Below are 19,820 nucleotides of genomic sequence, written 5' to 3'. Positions count from 1 at the left end.
TGAGTATAGAAACCCCTCATAGGTTACCATAATGAGTATAGAAACCCCTCATAGGTTACCATAATGAGTATAGAAACCCCTCATAGGTTACCATAATGAGTATAGAAACCCCTCATAGGTTACCATAGTGAGTATAGAAACCCCTCATAGGTTACCATAGTGAGTATAGAAACCCCTCATAGGTTACCATAATGAGTATAGAAACCCCTCATAGGTTACCATAGTGAGTATAGAAACCCCTCATAGGTTACCATAATGAGTATAGAAACCCCTCATAGGTTACCATAATGAGTATAGAAACCCCTCATAGGTTACCATAGTGAGTATAGAAACCCCTCATAGGTTACCATGGTGAGTATAGCAACCCCTCATAGGTTACCATAATGAGTATAGAAATCCCTCATAGGTTACCATAGTGAGTATAGAAACCCCTCATAGGTTACCATGGTGAGTATAGAAACCCCTCATAGGTTACCATGGTGAGTATATAAACCCCTCATAGGTTACCATAGTGAGTATAGCAACCCCTCATAGGTTACCATGGTAAGTATATAAACCCCTCATAGGTTACCATAGTGAGTATAGAAACCCCTCATAGGTTACCATAGTGAGTATAGCAACCCCTCATAGGTTACCATAGTGAGTATAGAAACCCCTCATAGGTTACCATGGTGAGTATAGAAACCCCTCATAGGTTACCATGGTGAGTATAGAAACCCCTCATAGGTTACCATGGTGAGTATATAAACCCCTCATAGGTTACCATAGTGAGTATAGAAACCCCTCATAGGTTACCATGGTGAGTATAGAAACCCCTCATAGGTTACCATAGTGAGTATAGAAACCCCTCATAGGTTACCATGGTGAGTATATAAACCCCTCATAGGTTACCATAGTGAGTATAGAAACCCCTCATAGGTTACCATGGTGAGTATAGAAACCCCTCATAGGTTACCATAATGAGTATAGAAACCCCTCATAGGTTACCATGGTGAGTATATAAACCCCTCATAGGTTACCATGGTGAGTATAGAAACCCCTCATAGGTTACCATAGTGAGTATAGAAACCCCTCATAGGTTACCATGGTGAGTATAGAAACCCCTCATAGGTTACCATAGTGAGTATAGAAACCCCTCATAGGTTACCATGGTGAGTATATAAACCCCTCATAGGTTACCATAGTGAGTATAGAAACCCCTCATAGGTTACCATAGTGAGTATAGAAACCCCTCATAGGTTACCATAGTGAGTATAGAAACCCCTCATAGGTTACCATAGTGAGTATAGCAACCCCTCATAGGTTACCATGGTGAGTATAGAAACCCCTCATAGGTTACCATAGTGAGTATAGAAACCCCTCATAGGTTACCATAGTGAGTATAGAAACCCCTCATAGGTTACCATGGTGAGTATAGAAACCCCTCATAGGTTACCATAGTGAGTATAGAAACCCCTCATAGGTTACCATGGTGAGTATATAAACCCCTCATAGGTTACCATAGTGAGTATAGAAACCCCTCATAGGTTACCATGGTGAGTATAGAAACCCCTCATAGGTTACCATAGTGAGTATAGAAACCCCTCATAGGTTACCATGGTGAGTATAGAAACCCCTCATAGGTTACCATGGTGAGTATATAAACCCCTCATAGGTTACCATAGTGAGTATAGAAACCCCTCATAGGTTACCATGGTGAGTATAGCAACCCCTCATAGGTTACCATAATGAGTATAGAAATCCCTCATAGGTTACCATAGTGAGTATAGAAACCCCTCATAGGTTACCATAGTGAGTATAGAAACCCCTCATAGGTTACCATAATGAGTATAGAAACCCCTCATAGGTTACCATGGTGAGTATATAAACCCCTCATAGGTTACCATAGTGAGTATAGAAACCCCTCATAGGTTACCATGGTGAGTATATATCCACTTCAGTTGAATTTCCACTTAGTCTCCTGTTGACATCAAAAATGTAGAAGTTATGATTTGCTCGTATCTGTCATGTCTCCTAGCTCCTATTGTTCCAGTTGAATAGTAGATCAACTGGAGCCTGTTTCCTCTCCTGTGTCCCCTCAGGGCCATTCAGACTATCAACAGCACACAGACAACTTTGGGAAGGTAGGTCCCATGTCTACTCTCATACATGTACAACTTCAAGAAAAGTTATTTTTTTAAATCCCACAAAGGCTCACTCTGTGAAATGCACAGCTGTCTGTTTTTGATCATTTAAATAAAAAAAGAGCCCTTAAAAAATCAGAGTGCACTTGACCATAGCAACTGCTTTGTCATGGTCTACTATTTGTGTCCAAATCCTGGGTAGACTTTCTCTGCTACAGATTTAGTACCCCCCCAACTCTCGCCAACTCCCTCTCTGAAACAAAGGGCGTTACTGTGGTGCCCAGTTGATAATCAAAACTCTGGGCCTGGCCAGGTGGTAATGAATACCACCTCTGTTCCCTCTGAATGCAGAAACTGACCAGAGGATCTACATTTGAACAACGTTTGGATTCCAAATGGGGGTGGGAAAGAGAACGCTACTTTAGAATGATCACCGTTACATAACAAAAGTTCTCTTTTTCAAACGTTGAAAGAGAGAGAAAAATATATTTGGCCAGTTTTGAATGAATGTGTTGGGGTCTCTGACGGACATTGAGATATACCTCACAGTGCTGACTGACTGGCTACTGGATGTTCAGGAAGAGGGATCTCAGATGGTGTTTTACTCATTTGGCCACTGGTTGGCGCAGTGTGATCATTTTCTCCTATGAGAAAAGACCATAGTGAATATTGAATACCAACTTTGAATACCAAATGCTATAGGATTTTAATAAGTCAAGCTGCCACATACTGGCATGGTGTGTTGTTCCCCTTTCTGCCCAATGAACACATTTATGGACAATACTTCATTCCATTTAGGGGACTCAATAACTCTCTCAGAGGTTCCACCTGTATTAGCCTCTGTAAGGAATATCATACTCAGTGTAATGATATCATTCCTTTGCTGGCTTGGAATGAACATTTAGTCGTGGTTTGTCAAGTGCTACACTGTATTTATTCGTGGTCTTTGTGCATTATGGGTGTTGCAGGGTCCGAAGGGCCACAGTCCGTGGACGGGGGTGTCCCAGTTCCTCCAGACGTCCCAGAAGATTATCCAGTTTGCCTCAGGACAGGAGCCTCAGCCTGGGGACACCATCATCTATGTGGCTGGAGCCTTCGACCTCTTCCGTATCCTCTGTCCGGTGGCTCCATGAATGCACTACTTTCAATTGCATGTGTTTGATACCATTCCATTCGTTGCATTCCAGCGAATACAATGGCTGGAATCCCGCATGGTGATGTCTCCCTCCACCAGCCTCCTCATATTTACCAGGTCTGGTGCCAGGAGCTTTTCCTGAGCATGTCTATAATATGAAGTGAGTTGATACAGGTAACTGCCAAAATAAAGGAAACACCAACATAAAGCGTCTTAATATGGTGTTGGGCCACCACGAGCCAGAACAGCTTCATTCCGCCTTAGCATACAGTCTACAAGTGTCTGGAACTCTATTTGAGGGATGAGACACCATTATTCCACCAAAAAATCCATCATTTGGTGTTTTGTTGATGGTGGTGGAAAATGCTGTCTCAGACGTCGCTCCAGAATGTCCCATAAGTGTTCAATTGGGTTAAGATCTGGTGACTGAGACGGCCATGGCATATGGTTTACATCGTTTTTCCTGCTCATTCAGCGACCACTCGTGCCCTGTAGATGGGGACATTGTCTTCCTATGGTGGCATTGCCATGGTAGCCAAAAATAATGGCTTACCCAGCATTTTTTTCGTCACCCTAAGCATGATGGGATGTTAATTGCTGAATGAACTCAGGAACCACACCTTTGTGGAAGCACCTGCTTTCAATATACTTTGTATCCCTCATTTACTCAAGTGTTTCCTTTATTTTGGCAGTTACGTGTACATAAGAATGGTTTAACTTGTTACTAAGGCCTTCTCTGACAGCTTTGAAGGCCCTGATGGTAGGATACATCAATGTCAGGTGACTCTATACACTCATATCTACCATGTTAGAGCAAAGAGTTGTTATTTTCTGACCATGTGACCTGACCAAGAAAAACTGGGCCATAGAAAGACAAACACCCCTCATGCTAGTGTAGCTGATGTGAAATGGCTAGCTAGTTAGCGGGGTGCGCTCTAATAGCGTTTCAATCGGTGACGTCACTCGCTCTGAGACCTTGAAGTAGTTGTTCCCCTTGCCCTGCAAGGGCCGTGGCTTTTGTGGAGCGATGGGTAACGATGCTTTGAGGGTGGCTGTTGTTGATGTGTGCAGAGGGTCCCTGGTTCGAGCCCAGGTAGGTGTGAGGAGAGGGACGGAAGCTATACTGTTACACTACCTAGCTGCACTACACTTATGTGACATAGATGTTCTGTATTTCTATAACTGGCTGGTCCTGTGGTCAGCCAAAACACCTGGGCCCAGTCATCTACAGTGTGTGGAGAGGTTTGCGATTATAGACTGGACTCAGAGGCCTAGTTTGTAGATACTATAGTTGTTGTTGTTGTTGTCGGCCTTGACCAATGTCTTCTCAGATATTGGCCATGTGGACTTCTTGGAGGCTGTTTCCAGGCTTTCAGACAAGCCATATGTTATAGTGGGGTTACACTTTGACCAGGTGAGTCTGACAAGCCATATGTTATAGTGGGGTTACACTTTGACCAGGTGAGTCTGACAAGCCATATGTTATAGTGGGGTTACACTTTGACCAGGTGAGTCTGACAAGCCATATGTTATAGTGGGGTTACTCTTTGACCAGGTGAGTCTGACAAGCCATATGTTATAGTGGGGTTACACTTTGACCAGGTGAGTCTGACAAGCCATATGTTCTTGTGGGGTTACTCTTTGACCAGGTGAGTCTGACAAGCCATATGTTATAGTGGGGTTACACTTTGACCAGGTGAGTCTGACAAGCCATATGTTCTTGTGGGGTTACTCTTTGACCAGGTGAGTCTGACAAGCCATATGTTATAGTGGGGTTACACTTTGACCAGGTAAGTCTGACAAGCCATATGCTATAGTGGGGTTACACTTTGACCAAGTGAGTCTGACAAGCCATATGTTATAGTGGGGTTACACTTTGACCAGGTGAGTCTGACAAGCCATATGTTATAGTGGGGTTACACTTTGACCAGGTGAGTCTGACAAGCCATATGTTATAGTGGGGTTACACTTTGACCAGGTGAGTCTGACAAGCCATATGTTATAGTGGGGTTACACTTTGACACAATCTGGTCTGTTGTCTCCTCAGTTCAGCTGTAAAACAGATCATTTAGGCTGGGATTTATAGGTCTAATGCAGCCATTTATATATCAATAAGTATACATTCTGGGTAACAATTACTGTAATAATTGTGCATTAAATGGACAAAAATGGCTTTTCAGCAAAAAACTATTTCTCAAGCAAGAATTTTGCAAGGACTGTCTAGGAGTGGTCTCAGTGGGGAGAGGAAAATGTAAAACTAGCTGTTATTGACAGAGAGGTTTGGAACTCTTTGTTATTGGTCTATTAACCAATTTACCGCCTGGTGATGGCTTTCAAAGGCAATGATCCCACAATGTTCTCGGCGATCCCATTCACGGTAAACGCTGCATATTTCGGCTCAATCAGAAATTGCCTTTAAAAACCACAATGCCTATAACCAACCCACTGTCAAATTAAATCCTGCCACTGATAGTGGAAATTTGCGTCATCTTATTCTTACTTTTGGGTTTTGTGTGAATTTTTCAGGAGGTGAATCGCTACAAAGGGAAGAATTACCCCATTATGAACGTCCATGAGAGAACACTCAGTGTGCTGGCCTGTCGAGTAGGTTCTCTCTCCTTCTCTTTCATAAGAGATACTGTACATCTATTTTATAAGAGTCATTTTGTAAATTGTGTGTATGCGGGGCTCCCTTGTGAAAGAGACCTCGGTCTCAATGGGACTGTTAAAATAAAGGTAAAATAAAATGATGAGAAGTGATGAGTATATTAATCTAATGTGCTTCTGTTCTATTTCTGTCTGTAGTATGTCTCTGAGGTGGTGATTGGTGCGCCTTATGCAGTCACGAGAGAGTTACTAGACCACTTCAAGGTAAGGGCTCAAGACACTACACTTGTTCTGCCGAGCCATTTGAACCAGACTGAGCATGCTAACATTTGTGGAAACTCCAAAGGTACAGTGGGTTAGCGTTGGGTCTCATCCTGCGTGGTATCTACAGTGGGTTAGTGTTGGGTCTCACCCTGCATGGTATCTACAGTGGGTTAGTGTTGGGTCTCATCATGCATGGTATCTACAGTGGGTTAGTGTTGGGTCTCACCCTGCATGGTATCTACAGTGGGTTAGTGTTGGGTCTCACCCTGCATGGTATCTACAGTGGGTTAGTGTTGGGTCTCATCATGCGTGGTATCTACAGTGGGTTAGTGTTGGGTCTCACCCTGCATGGTATCTACAGTGGGTTAGTGTTGGGTCTCATCATGCATGGTATCTACAGTGGGTTAGTGTTGGGTCTCATCATGCGTGGTATCTACAGTGGGTTAGTGTTGGGTCTCATCATGCGTGGTATCTACAGTGGGTTAGTGTTGGGTCTCACCCTGCATGGTATCTACAGTGGGTTAGTGTTGGGTCTCACCCTGCATGGTATCTACAGTGGGTTAGTGTTGGGTCTCATCATGCATGGTATCTACGGTGGGTTAGTGTTGGGTCTCATCATGCGTGGTATCTACAGTGGGTTAGTGTTGGGTCTCATCATGCATGGTATCTACAGTGGGTTAGTGTTGGGTCTCATCATGCGTGGTATCTACAGTGGGTTAGTGTTGGGTCTCACCCTGCATGGTATCTGCAGTGGGTTAGTGTTGGGTCTCATCCTGCATGGTATCTACAGTGGGTTAGTGTTGGGTCTCACCCTGCATGGTATCTACAGTGGGTTAGTGTTGGGTCTCATTATGCGTGGTATCTACAGTGGGTTAGTGTTGGGTCTCACCCTGCATGGTATCTACAGTGGGTTAGTGTTGGGTCTCATCCTGCATGGTATCTACAGTGGGTTAGTGTTGGGTCTCACCCTGCATGGTATCTACAGTGGGTTAGTGTTGGGTCTCACCCTGCATGGTATCTACAGTGGGTTAGTGTTGGGTCTCATCATGCGTGGTATCTACAGTGGGTTAGTGTTGGGTCTCATCATGCATGGTATCTACAGTGGGTTAGTGTTGGGTCTCATCATGCGTGGTATCTACAGTGGGTTAGTGTTGGGTCTCATCATGCGTGGTATCTACAGTGGGTTAGTGTTGGGTCTCATCATGCGTGGTCTACTTCTGCAGGTGGACCTTGTGTGTCATGGGAAGACAGAGGTGCATCCTGACAAAGACGGGTCTGACCCCTATGCCGTGAGTACCCTGCACCTTTTTCTGACACAAGTCTGTTACTAAAAAACAATGTGCTGGTGCACTCCAATTGATACAAACGACAAGGCCATGGGGACTTGGTATATTTTACATTTACGTAATTTAGCAGACGCTCTTATCCAGAGCAATTAGGGTAAAGTGACTTGCTCAAAGGCACATCAACAGATTTTTCACCTAGTCCGCTCAGAGATTCGAACCAGCAACCTTTCGGTTACTGGCTCAATACACTTAACCGCTAGACTACCTGCCGCCGTATAAGATGCTCTTTGAAAGGGTAGTGTATGACTAGCAGAAAACCAAAGGGGATAATGGCCACCACTTTAGTAAATGAAAAATGTTGAACAATTTATCATGGGGCTTACAGTACTTTTCCCATCAAGGCATTCTCACAGAAAAATGTAGGGATGAACTTCTTCATTTAAAAGGCCTTTGTTACTTGGTTACTAAGTGGTTACAATGTATTTGGAAGACTAATATAATATACAGTATAGTATATAATAACATATTGTCACGATCCTCATCTTCTGACGATATGTTGAAGTCACTGTCAGAGAAAGTGGACCAATACGCAGCGGGTTGCGTGCTCATCATCTTAATTTATTAAATAAATGTGCACACGTGAAAACAAGAAAACAAAGAACGACTAGTGACAGTTTCACAGGCTATACATTCCCTAGCAGTGCAAAATACAACTACCCACAAGTGAACAAACAAAACACACCTACTTATAGGACTCCCAATCAGAGGCAACTAAAAACACCTGCCTCCAATTGAGAGTCCAGCACCCAACCTACACATAGAAAATTAACCTAGAACCTACCCATAGAAATACAAACATAAACCAGTGACCAAAAAAAAACCGTAATACATAACTAAACTACCCTCTGCCACGTCCTGACCAAACTACAATAACCAAATATACTCTATACTGGTCAGGACGTGACAGTACCCCCCCTCAAAGGTGCAGACCCCGGAATGCACCTACACAAAACACAGAAAAATCCCCTAAACAAAAAGGGAGGGATGGGAGGGTGGCTGCCGTCAACGACGGCACAGTGCTACACCCCCCCCTCCCCAACCCACCTATATGGGAGGCGGCTCAGGTGCGGGACGTGGACTCCGCTCCATCCCTGACGTAGTCCACTTAAGTGGCGCCCCTAACTTCGCCCGGCTGGCGGGCAATTCTTGCCGCGCCCGGCTGGCGGGTGTCTCTGGCTGCGCCCGGCTGGCGAGCGACCCTTGCTGCGCCCGGCTGGCGGACGACCCTTGCTGCGCCCGGCTGGCGGGCAGGCCACTCTGGCAGATCCGGCACGGCGGGCCACTCTGGCAGATCCGGCACGGCGGGCCACTCTGGCAGATCCGGAACGGCGGGCCACTCTGGCAGATCCGGAACGGCGGGCCACTCTGGCAGATCCGGAACGGCGGGCCACTCTGGCAGATCCGGGGCAGACGGGCCACTCTGGCAGATCCGGGGCAGACGGGCCACTCTGGCAGATCCGGGGCAGACGGGCCACTCTGGCAGATCCGGGGCAGACGGGCCACTCTGGCAGCTCCGGGGCAGACGGGCCACTCTGGCAGCTCCGGGCAGACGGGCCACTCTGGCAGCTCCGGGCAGACGGGCCACTCTGGCAGCTCCGGGCAGACGGGCCACTCTGGCAGCTCCGGGCAGACGGGCCACTCTGGCCGCTCCGGGCAGATGGGCCACTCTGGCCGCTCCGGGCAGACGGGCCACTCTGGCAGCTCCGGACTAGCGGGCGGCTCTGGCTGCTCCTGACTAGCGGGCGGCTCTGGCTGCTCCTGACTAGCGGGCGGCTCTGGCGGCTCCTGACTGGCGGGCAGCTCTGGCGACTCCTGACTGACGGGCGGCTCTGGCGGCTCCAGACTGGCGAGGCTGGGCTGACGCACTAGAAGCCTGATGCGTGGGGCTGGTACAGGATGTGCCAGCCTGGGCACATGCACCTCAAGGCTAATGTGGGGAGCGGGAACAGGCTGAACAGGACTAGGCTGACTATTGGGAAGCTTGGTCCGGGTTGCTGGTACTGGTCGTGCTAGACTGGGGGTACTCACTTCCGGGATACTCCGAGAGGCAGGAACTGGAAAGACTGGGCCATGGAGGCGCACAGGTGGCCGTGATCGCACCGCCTGCACAACCCGTCCTGGCTGGATGGAACTAGTAGCCCTGCACGAGCGGGGTGCTGGTACAGGGCGGACTGGGCTGTGCGTGCGTATGGGCGAGATAGTGCGAAACACGGCGCTCTCCACCTTCTTCGCTCCTTCCTGCACTCACGGGACGCTGGCTTATGGCTCTTCTTACGCCCAGCCAAACTACCCGTGTGCCCCCCCAATTTTTTTTATTGGGGGTGCCTCTCCGGCTTCCTAGCCAGACGTGTCCCCCGGTAGCATTCCTGTTCCACCCCAGCCTTCTTCCACGGGCCCTCTCCGGCCAGTATCTCTTCCCAAGTCCACTTCTCACAATAATCCATATATTCAGCATCCCGCTCCCTTCTCCGCTGCTTGGTCCTGTTGTGGTGGGTAGTTCTGTCACGATCCTCATCTTCTGACGATATGTTGAAGTCACTGTCAGAGAAAGTGGACCAATACGCAGCGGGTTGCGTGCTCATCATCTTAATTTATTAAATAAATGTGCACATGTGAAAACAAGAAAACAAAGAATGACTAGTGACAGTTTCACAGGCTATACATTCCCTAGCAGTGCGAAATACAACTACCCACAAGTGAACAAACAAAACACACACCTACTTATAGGACTCCCAATCAGAGGCAACTAAAAACACCTACCTCCAATTGAGAGTCCAGCACCCAACCTACACATAGAAAATTAACCTAGAACCTACCCATAGAAATACAAACATAAACCAGTGACCAAAAAAAACCCGTAATACATAAATAAACTACCCTCTGCCACGTCCTGACCAAACTACAATAACCAAATATACTCTATACTGGTCAGGACGTGACACATATGCCATTTTGCAAACTTTTATCCAAAGCGTGCAATGTCTAAGTGAATGTTTAAGTGTGGACTGTGTTTCTCTAAATGCAGGAGCCCAGAAAGAAAGGAATACTGCACACTGTGGACAGTATGAACAGCCTCACCACTGATAGTATTGTTCAGAGGATCATCAAAAACAGGTAAGGGCAGGAAGAAGTGAGATAAACTGGTATGTCACGTCATCATGGTAATATCTCTGTAGTTGTAATGATGCTAAGGTCACGTCATCATGATAATATCTCTGCAGTTTCAATGATGCTAAGGTCACGTCATCATGATAATATCTCTGTAGTTGTAATGATGCTAAGGTCACGTCATCATGATAATATTGGGGAAAAGTAAAGAAAGTCACACACTATATTACTCCCAGTAACCTTTCTCTACTTTGTAAGTGTATGAACCATTTGTCTGAACCTGCACAGCATTTTGGGTATGCGTTTTCAGCTCCCACTATAAAATTATATAATAACACTATCTACCATTTAGCAGATTGTTTTATCCAAAGCGACTTACAGTTATGCACGCATACATTTTACGTACAGGTAGTCCCGGGAATCGAACCCACTATCCTGGCGTTGCAAGCATCATGCGCTACCAAGACATTCCAATTATACTATACTCTAAATCACAGAAGGGTAAATATTCCATGCGTTACCATACTATTGAAACCTCCCCTCTGTGTCCCCTGCGATGTAGGCTGCTGTTCGAGGCCAGGAACCAGAAGAAAGAGGCCAAAGAGATGGCTGTGATCCAGGCCATGAAGAGAAGAGAGGAGGAGAAGGGCAAGGAGAGAGCCCAGGCTGTGCTCTAGGACGACAGGCCCGAAGGAGCACTCCCACCACGAGGAACCATTGACCACCCTCAGGGTCAATCTGAGACTGACTAAACCCAATACATCTAACCCCCACCACCAATGCAGCGCAGTCAATCCACCTCACCTGTGTTCCATCTCCCAACCAACACCCTCCAGGTCACACTCTCCTTACCAACAGCCAGACAGCGAGCCTTTGTTTTCAACATGCAGTATTCTTACAATGGGAGTTCTGTTGTAGGTTTGACATGGTAACATGTTAGGTGAGGCTGTTTTCTTTGTCTTTATATCTTAATACAGGCTGAATGGATTTACATGTTCTTTATTTCTTATGGTTTCACAAACCACCCAAACAATATAGACCTCTCACTGTCTCCCATTCCCTCACTGAGTTATAACCAGACAAGGATCAAGAAGGACCAGCATAGTCACTGAGTTATAACCAGACAAGGAACCAGAAGGCCCAACATAGTCACTGAGTTATAATCAGACAAGGAACCAGAAGGCCCAACATAGTCACTGAGTTATAATCAGACAAGGAACCAGAAGGCCCAACATAGTCACTGAGTTATAATCAGACAAGGAACCAGAAGGCCCAACATAGTTACTGAGTTATAACCAGCCAGACAGGGAACCAGAAGGCCCAACATAGTCACTGAGTTATAACCAGCCAGACAGGGAACCATAAGGCCCAACATAGTTACTGAGTTATAACCAGCCAGACAGGGAACCAGAAGTCCCAACATAGTCACTGAGTTATAATCAGACAAGGAACCAGAAGGCCCAACATAGTTACTGAGTTATAACCAGCCAGACAGGGAACCAGAAGGCCCAACATAGTTACTGAGTTATAATCAGACAAGGAACCAGAAGGCCCAACATAGTTACTGAGTTATAACCAGCCAGACAGGGAACCAGAAGGCCCAACATAGTCACTGAGTTATAACCAGCCAGACAGGGAACCAGAAGGCCCAACATAGTCACTGAGTTATAACCAGCCAGACAGGGAACCAGAAGGCCCAACATAGTCACTGAGTTATAACCAGCCAGACAGGGAACCATAAGGCCCAACATAGTTACTGAGTTATAACCAGCCAGACAGGGAACCAGAAGGCCCAACATAGTCACTGAGTTATAACCAGCCAGACAGGGAACCATAAGGCCCAACATAGTTACTGAGTTATAACCAGCCAGACAGGGAACCAGAAGTCCCAACATAGTCACTGAGTTATAACCAGCCAGACAGGGAACCAGAAGGCCCAACATAGTCACTGAGTTATAACCAGCCAGACAGGGAACCATAAGGCCCAACATAGTTACTGAGTTATAACCAGCCAGACAGGGAACCAGAAGGCCCAACATAGTCACTGAGTTATAACCAGCCAGACAGGGAACCAGAAGGCCCAACATAGTCACTGAGTTATAACCAGCCAGACAGGGAACCAGAAGGCCCAACATAGTTACTGAGTTATAACCAGACAGGGAACCAGAAGGCCCAACATAGTCACTGAGTTATAATCAGACAGGGAACCAGAAGGCCCAACATAGTCACTGAGTTATAATCAGACAAGGAACCAGAAGGCCCAACATAGTTACTGAGTTATAACCAGCCAGACAGAGAACCATAAGGCCCAACATAGTCACTGCATTATAACCAGACAAGGAACCAGAAGGCCCAACATAGTCACTGAGTTATAACCAGCCAGACAGGGAACCATAAGGCCCAACATAGTTACTGAGTTATAACCAGCCAGACAGGGAACCATAAGGCCCAACATAGTTACTGAGTTATAATCAGACAAGGAACCAGAAGGCCCAACATAGTTACTGAGTTATAATCAGACAAGGAACCATAAGGCCCAACATAGTTACTGAGTTATAACCAGCCAGACAGGGAACCAGAAGGCCCAACATAGTCACTGAGTTATAACCAGCCAGACAGGGAACCAGAAGGCCCAACATAGTCACTGAGTTATAACCAGCCAGACAGGGAACCAGAAGGCCCAACATAGTCACTGAGTTATAACCAGCCAGACAGGGAACCATAAGGCCCAACATAGTCACTGAGTTATAACCAGCCAGACAGGGAACCTGAAGGCCCAACATAGTCACTGAGTTATAATCAGACAAGGAACCAGAAGGCCCAACATAGTCACTGAGTTATAACCAGCCAGACAGGGAACCAGAAGGCCCAGCATAGTTACTGAGTTATAACCAGCCAGACAGGGAACCAGAAGGCCCAACATAGTCACTGAGTTATAACCAGCCAGACAGGGAACCAGAAGGCCCAACATAGTTACTGAGTTATAACCAGCCAGACAGGGAACCAGAAGGCCCAACATAGTTACTGAGTTATAACCAGCCAGACAGGGAACCAGAAGGCCCAACATAGTTACTGAGTTATAACCAGCCAGACAGGGAACCAGAAGGCCCAGCATAGTCACTGAGTTATAACCAGCCAGACAGGGAACCAGAAGGCCCAACATAGTTACTGAGTTATAACCAGACAAGGAACCAGTAGGCCCAACATAGTCACTGAGTTATAACCAGCCAGACAGGGAACCAGAAGGCCCAACATAGTCACTGAGTTATAACCAGCCAGACAGGGAACCAGAAGTCCCAACATAGTCACTGAGTTATAACCAGACAGGGAACCAGAAGGCCCAACATAGTTACTGAGTTATAACCAGCCAGACAGGGAACCAGAAGGCCCAACATAGTTACTGAGTTATAACCAGCCAGACTGGGAACCAGAAGGCCCAACATAGTCACTGAGTTATAACCAGCCAGACAGGGAACCAGAAGTCCCAACATAGTCACTGAGTTATAATCAGACAGGGAACCAGAAGGCCCAACATAGTTACTGAGTTATAACCAGCCAGACAGGGAACCAGAAGGCCCAACATAGTCACTGAGTTATAATCAGACAGGGAACCAGAAGGCCCAACATAGTTACTGAGTTATAACCAGCCAGACAGGGAACCAGAAGGCCCAACATAGTCACTGAGTTATAACCAGCCAGACAGGGAACCAGAAGTCCCAACATAGTTACTGAGTTATAACCAGCCAGTCAGGGAACCAGAAGGCCCAACATAGTTACTGAGTTATAACCAGCCAGACAGAGAACCAGAAGGCCCAACATAGTCACTGAGTTATAATCAGACAGGGAACCAGAAGTCCCAACATAGTTACTGAGTTATAACCAGCCAGACAGGGAACCAGAAGGCCCAACATAGTCACTGAGTTATAACCAGCCAGACAGGGAACCAGAAGTCCCAACATAGTCACTGAGTTATAATCAGACAAGGAACCAGAAGGCCCAACATAGTCACTGAGTTATAACCAGCCAGACAGAGAACCAGAAGGCCCAACATAGTCACTGAGTTATAACCAGCCAGACAGGGAACCAGAAGTCCCAACATAGTTACTGAGTTATAACCAGCCAGACAGGGAACCAGAAGGCCCAGCATAGTCACTGAGTTATAACCAGCCAGACAGGGAACCAGAAGTCCCAACATAGTTACTGAGTTATAACCAGCCAGACAGGGAACCAGAAGGCCCAACATAGTTACTGAGTTATAACCAGACAAGGAACCAGAAGGCCCAACATAGTTACTGAGTTATAACCAGCCAGACAGGGAACCAGAAGGCCCAACATAGTCACTGAGTTATAACCAGCCAGACAGGGAACCAGAAGGCCCAACATAGTCACTGAGTTATAACCAGCCAGACAGGGAACCAGAAGGCCCAACATAGTCACTGAGTTATAACCAGCCAGTCAGGGAACCAGAAGGCCCAACATAGTCACTGAGTTATAACCAGCCAGACAGGGAACCAGAAGGCCCAACATAGTCACTGAGTTATAACCAGCCAGACAGGGAACCAGAAGGCCCAACATAGTTACTGAGTTATAACCAGCCAGACAGGGAACCATAAGGCCCAACATAGTCACTGAGTTATAACCAGACAAGGAACCAGAAGGCCCAGCATAGTTACTGAGTTATAACCAGCCAGACAGGGAACCAGTAGGCCCAACATAGTTACTGAGTTATAACCAGCCAGACAGGGAACCATAAGGCCCAGCATAGTTACTGAGTTATAACCAGCCAGACAGGGAACCAGAAGGCCCAACATAGTCACTGAGTTATAACCAGCCAGACAGGGAACCATAAGGCCCAACATAGTCACTGAGTTATAACCAGCCAGACAGGGAACCAGAAGGCCCAACATAGTTACTGAGTTATAACCAGCCAGTCAGGGAACCAGAAGGCCCAACATAGTTACTGAGTTATAACCAGCCAGACAGGGAACCAGAAGGCCCAACATAGTTACTGAGTTATAACCAGCCAGACAGGGAACAATAAGGCCCAGCATAGTTACTGAGTTATAACCAGCCAGTCAGGGAACCAGAAGGCCCAACATAGTTACTGAGTTATAACCAGCCAGACAGGGAACCAGAAGGCCCAACATAGTTACTGAGTTATAACCAGCCAGACAGGGAACCAGAAGGCCCAACATAGTTACTGAGTTATAACCAGCCAGACAGGGAACCAGAAGGCCCAACATAGTTACTGAGTTATAACCAGCCAGACAGGGAACCAGAAGGCCCAACATAGTCACTGAGTTATAACCAGCCAGACAGGGAACCAGAAGGCCCAACATAGTTACTGAGTTATAACCAGCCAGACAGGGAACCAGAAGGCCCAACATAGTTACTGAGTTATAACCAGCCAGACAGGGAACCAGAAGGCCCAACATAGTCACTGAGTTATAACCAGCCAGACAGGGAACCAGAAGGCCCAACATAGTCACTGAGTTATAACCAGCCAGACAGGGAACCAGAAGGCCCAACATAGTCTTGTGGAACCAGACAGGTGTGTCTCTAAATAAATCTGGCTGTGCAAGTTAACGCCAGACTAATATTTGTTTCTAAATAATTATCATAACCAAAGTTATGGGGTTGATTGAGCTTTATTAAACAGGAGAATTATGAATTATTCATTTCTGGGAGAAATAGTGTGGTTAGGTTTAAGTCTGTCGGCCGAGGCTTGGGCTTGTTGCTTTGGAGACCCATCAAACCACCTCTGCTGCTCCTCGCACAGCGATTATTGAACAACCAACACATTGGATGCATCCAAAATGGCACCCTTTTTCCTATATAGTGCACTATTTTTAACATGGACCTGATGGTCCTTTGTAATGCATTAAATAGGGAATAGGGTGTCATTTCGGATGCAGCTGTTGTCATTCTCCAAGGGACTGTTGCTGTTGTCATCGTGGCAATGGGCTGATCCCCTCACAACTTACAGTCCTATCTTATCTATCTCTGTATATATGTACTGTATGTATGTATTATAAATTAATATTAACCAGGAGAACTCTCTGGAAGATGTTGAAACCACTAGAGGTGTTCAGGGATGGGTTTGAAAATGTACCATCTCTGTGAGAGCCGATTGGTCGATTGCACCTTGGGAAAAGCTGAGGTCATTAATGATTCAAGCTTTCTATCAGAGACTACCCTCAGCTTTCGGACAGTTTTAATCACTTTCTAGAAGAGAAACGGAATTAAATATTACACTCTTATAAAAAAGAGTTCCAAAAGGCTTATTCGGCTGTGCCCATAGGAGAACCCTTTTGGGTTCCAAGTAGAACCCTTTTTGGTTCCATTTTGAATCCAGGTAGAAACCTTTTGGCAACCCAAAAAGTTTCTACCTGGAACCAAAAAGGGTACTTCAAGGGTTCTCCTATGGGGACAGCTGAAGAACCCTTTTGGGTTCTATATAGCACCTTTTGTGTAGATGGGCCAGCCTATGGGACCTCATGTAGATAATACTACCAGAACGTACTGACTGGAAAGCCTTGGAACTGTTCTATGTTATAGAATGAATCTATAATATAGATAGAACGGTTCTCCACTACAACAAATGCAAACTATTATTCCAGGACCCATTGCCCAACCTTTGAGCGCAGTTCTTGTTTTAACCACAGCAGGTCACTCTTCCTCTGTAAAAGACACTACTTATCCTTGCACATTCTGGTAGAGCACTGAACTGAGTTTTAACCAGATGCTTTTAATGGCAAATTATTTTAAACGATAGGAGATTATGAAATATGTACGGTGCTGTTAACTTAGATAAACTAATGACCTTTTACTGTCATACGATCAAAAGTCTTAACCTCTGGAGAAAAAAAAAAATCACAATTTCAAAACGTTAATCGGATTAAATACTATATTTTTCATAAATGTATATTTTTCAGTCAGACCACCTCGACATGACCTCTGGTTGGTTTCATATGTTTCAAAAGCATATAAAACGTTGTCTGTCTATAAAGTTGGAATGTATTCAATGTACTGTATAGGCTACAGTGTTATCCTATGTTATTGACAACTCTGATCTTCTAAATGACAAACGCTGTGGAATTTGGTACAGTATATTATCATTGTTAATAATAACAACAACTCCATCTGAAAAACTGTGTTGGTCATCTTGACTTTGTCTCCGTATTTTAAAAACGGTTTTACTAATAGAAGGTGTGTTAGAGTGATATTGTGTGCTGCCTAGTTGTTAGGATCGATTTACAGCAACAAAAAAATATATTTTGTATTTTGTTAATTAGACCATGCATGTCAGCAGTTAAGGTCTCTATTCAATCAGTATCGCGGAAATTCAGTGTTACAGCGTGGTTGAAATTTAAAGGCAATGTTCCCGCGTTAGCAGAGACTGCATTCACGGTAAAAGCTGCATATGTCGGCTCAATCGGAAATTACCTGTGAATTTCGATCAGGCAATCTGTAACGCTTCTGCAATACAGATTGAATAGAGCCCTAAGTTTTCAAGATAGGGAACTTTAGCTAAAAATAAAAGTGTGATGATGGTGCGATTTGCATCATCACACTTTTAGCTTTTTACTAAAATTGCTCTATCTTGAAAACTTAGGGTCTTGCACCATATCTACAGTGGACTAATGAGCAAAATACTTGAAGATGATTTGAGTAAAGTGATCATTATAGGCAAAGGCATTATAAAGGTAATCATCATCATTCATTAAAGAGTATGAGGTCATGTGTTGAACAGATAAGTGGACCTTTGATCAGCTGAAATGACGGTCAAATTGCATCTATCAATCACTTCACACTACTAAGTCGGGAAATGTCAGTTCATTACTTTGACCATTTTTAATTAGCCCGAGCCTAATTAGCGTGCAGTGTATCCTCATTCCTCATACAGAAAAGTGATATATTGAATATACAGTGGAGAATTAACACTTTCTATGAAGTAGGTCAACATTTGTACAATACTTTATGTTATAATATCCTTTATAATGCGTTATGACACTGACTATACACTGAGTGTACAAAATATTACATTCCTAATATCTTGTTGCAACCCCTTTTGCCCTCAGAACAGCCTCAATTCGTTGGGGCATGGACTCTAGAAGGTGTTGAATGCGTTCCACAGGGATGCTGGCCCATGTTGACTCCAATGCTTCCCACAGTTGTGTCATGTTGGCTGGATGTCCTTTGGGTGGTGGACCAGTCTTGATACACTCGGAAAACTTGAGCGTGGAAAACCCTGCAGCATTGCAGTTCTTGACACACTCAAACCGGTGCACCTGGCACCTACTACCATACCCCATTCCAAGTCACTTAAATATTTTGTCTTGCCCATTCACCCTCTGAATAGCACATATACACAATCCATGTCTCAATTGTCTCAAGGTGTACAAATCCTTCCTTTAACCTGTCTCCTCACCTTCATCTGCACTGACTGAAGTGGATTTAACAAGTGACATCAATAAGGGATCATAGCTTTCACCTGGATAGTGTGTGTCATGGAAAGGGCAGGTGTTCCTAATGTTTTGTAAGCATCTATAATAGGGAAGGGAAAGGGAATAACTCATAAGTGGTGATGAAACTCTGTATGATGTTTTATTGATAATTAACTGTAATGAGTTATAAGGCTATAATGCATAATGTATTATTATAGCCATACTTGTTTGGAAACACAGACAATATAGTTTTTAGACCCATTAGGCCTTGTTATACTGTAGCGATCCTGCTATATGAGCCACTTTACAATTCCCACCAATTCAGTTAACCCTATTGACGCAATGCATAGGGTTTCACGCCAGTCTGACACCAATGTTTGCTACACTGGTGTCAGAAGTGGGATGGCGGCTGTGAGATCATCAGAGCTCACGGGCCTGGACATGTGAGGGGTTAGAGTAGCGATCCTCGCTATATGAGTCAGGTTACAATTTACAGCGTTTCTATTGTTTCATCGTTTTTAAACACCTCGATCACACCTACATCGTTGTTGCGCAAAATGGTACGCAGCATCATCTGGATGTGTGCAACAAAAGGTCAACATTCACCTGCTACCATTTCTGTCAAACCGTCTACGCATACAATTTGATGCATATGTTCGACAAATCCAATGTATGCACCACACAGAACATACTGTAACGCAATGCTGCAAGGTAAACACAGTGTTCCATTGTAAATTAATGTACTTCTGGTGTCCCAAAACACTAAAATGATATCCGTGTGATCGAGGCG

General features: G+C 45.3%; 1 protein-coding gene across 3 annotated transcripts in view; it reads left to right on the top strand.

Moving 5' to 3' along the window:
• The window catches only part of LOC106601930 (ethanolamine-phosphate cytidylyltransferase), a 45,478-nt gene extending 33,904 nt beyond the window's left edge, over positions 1 to 11,574 (top strand). For 2 of the 3 annotated variants that reach the window (XM_045715679.1, XM_045715681.1), the window contains exons 6-13: positions 2,082 to 2,123; positions 3,083 to 3,230; positions 4,590 to 4,672; positions 5,785 to 5,862; positions 6,064 to 6,129; positions 7,353 to 7,418; positions 10,501 to 10,589; positions 11,146 to 11,574. In XM_045715679.1, coding sequence (XP_045571635.1) covers positions 2,082 to 2,123; positions 3,083 to 3,230; positions 4,590 to 4,672; positions 5,785 to 5,862; positions 6,064 to 6,129; positions 7,353 to 7,418; positions 10,501 to 10,589; positions 11,146 to 11,260 — 687 coding nt within the window. In that variant the 3' untranslated portion in view covers positions 11,261 to 11,574. The remainder of the gene's footprint in view (positions 1 to 2,081; positions 2,124 to 3,082; positions 3,231 to 4,589; positions 4,673 to 5,784; positions 5,863 to 6,063; positions 6,130 to 7,352; positions 7,419 to 10,500; positions 10,590 to 11,145) is intronic. The other variant, XM_045715680.1, reaches the window with a different exon arrangement.
• The last annotated feature ends 8,246 nt before the right edge of the window (positions 11,575 to 19,820 follow it).

Source organism: Salmo salar, chromosome ssa03 (genome assembly GCF_905237065.1).
Source record: "Salmo salar chromosome ssa03, Ssal_v3.1, whole genome shotgun sequence".
Lineage (NCBI taxonomy): Eukaryota > Metazoa > Chordata > Actinopteri > Salmoniformes > Salmonidae > Salmo > Salmo salar.
The sequence above is the reverse complement of the archived record's forward strand: the minus strand, read 5'-3'. Positions and strand labels throughout refer to the sequence as shown.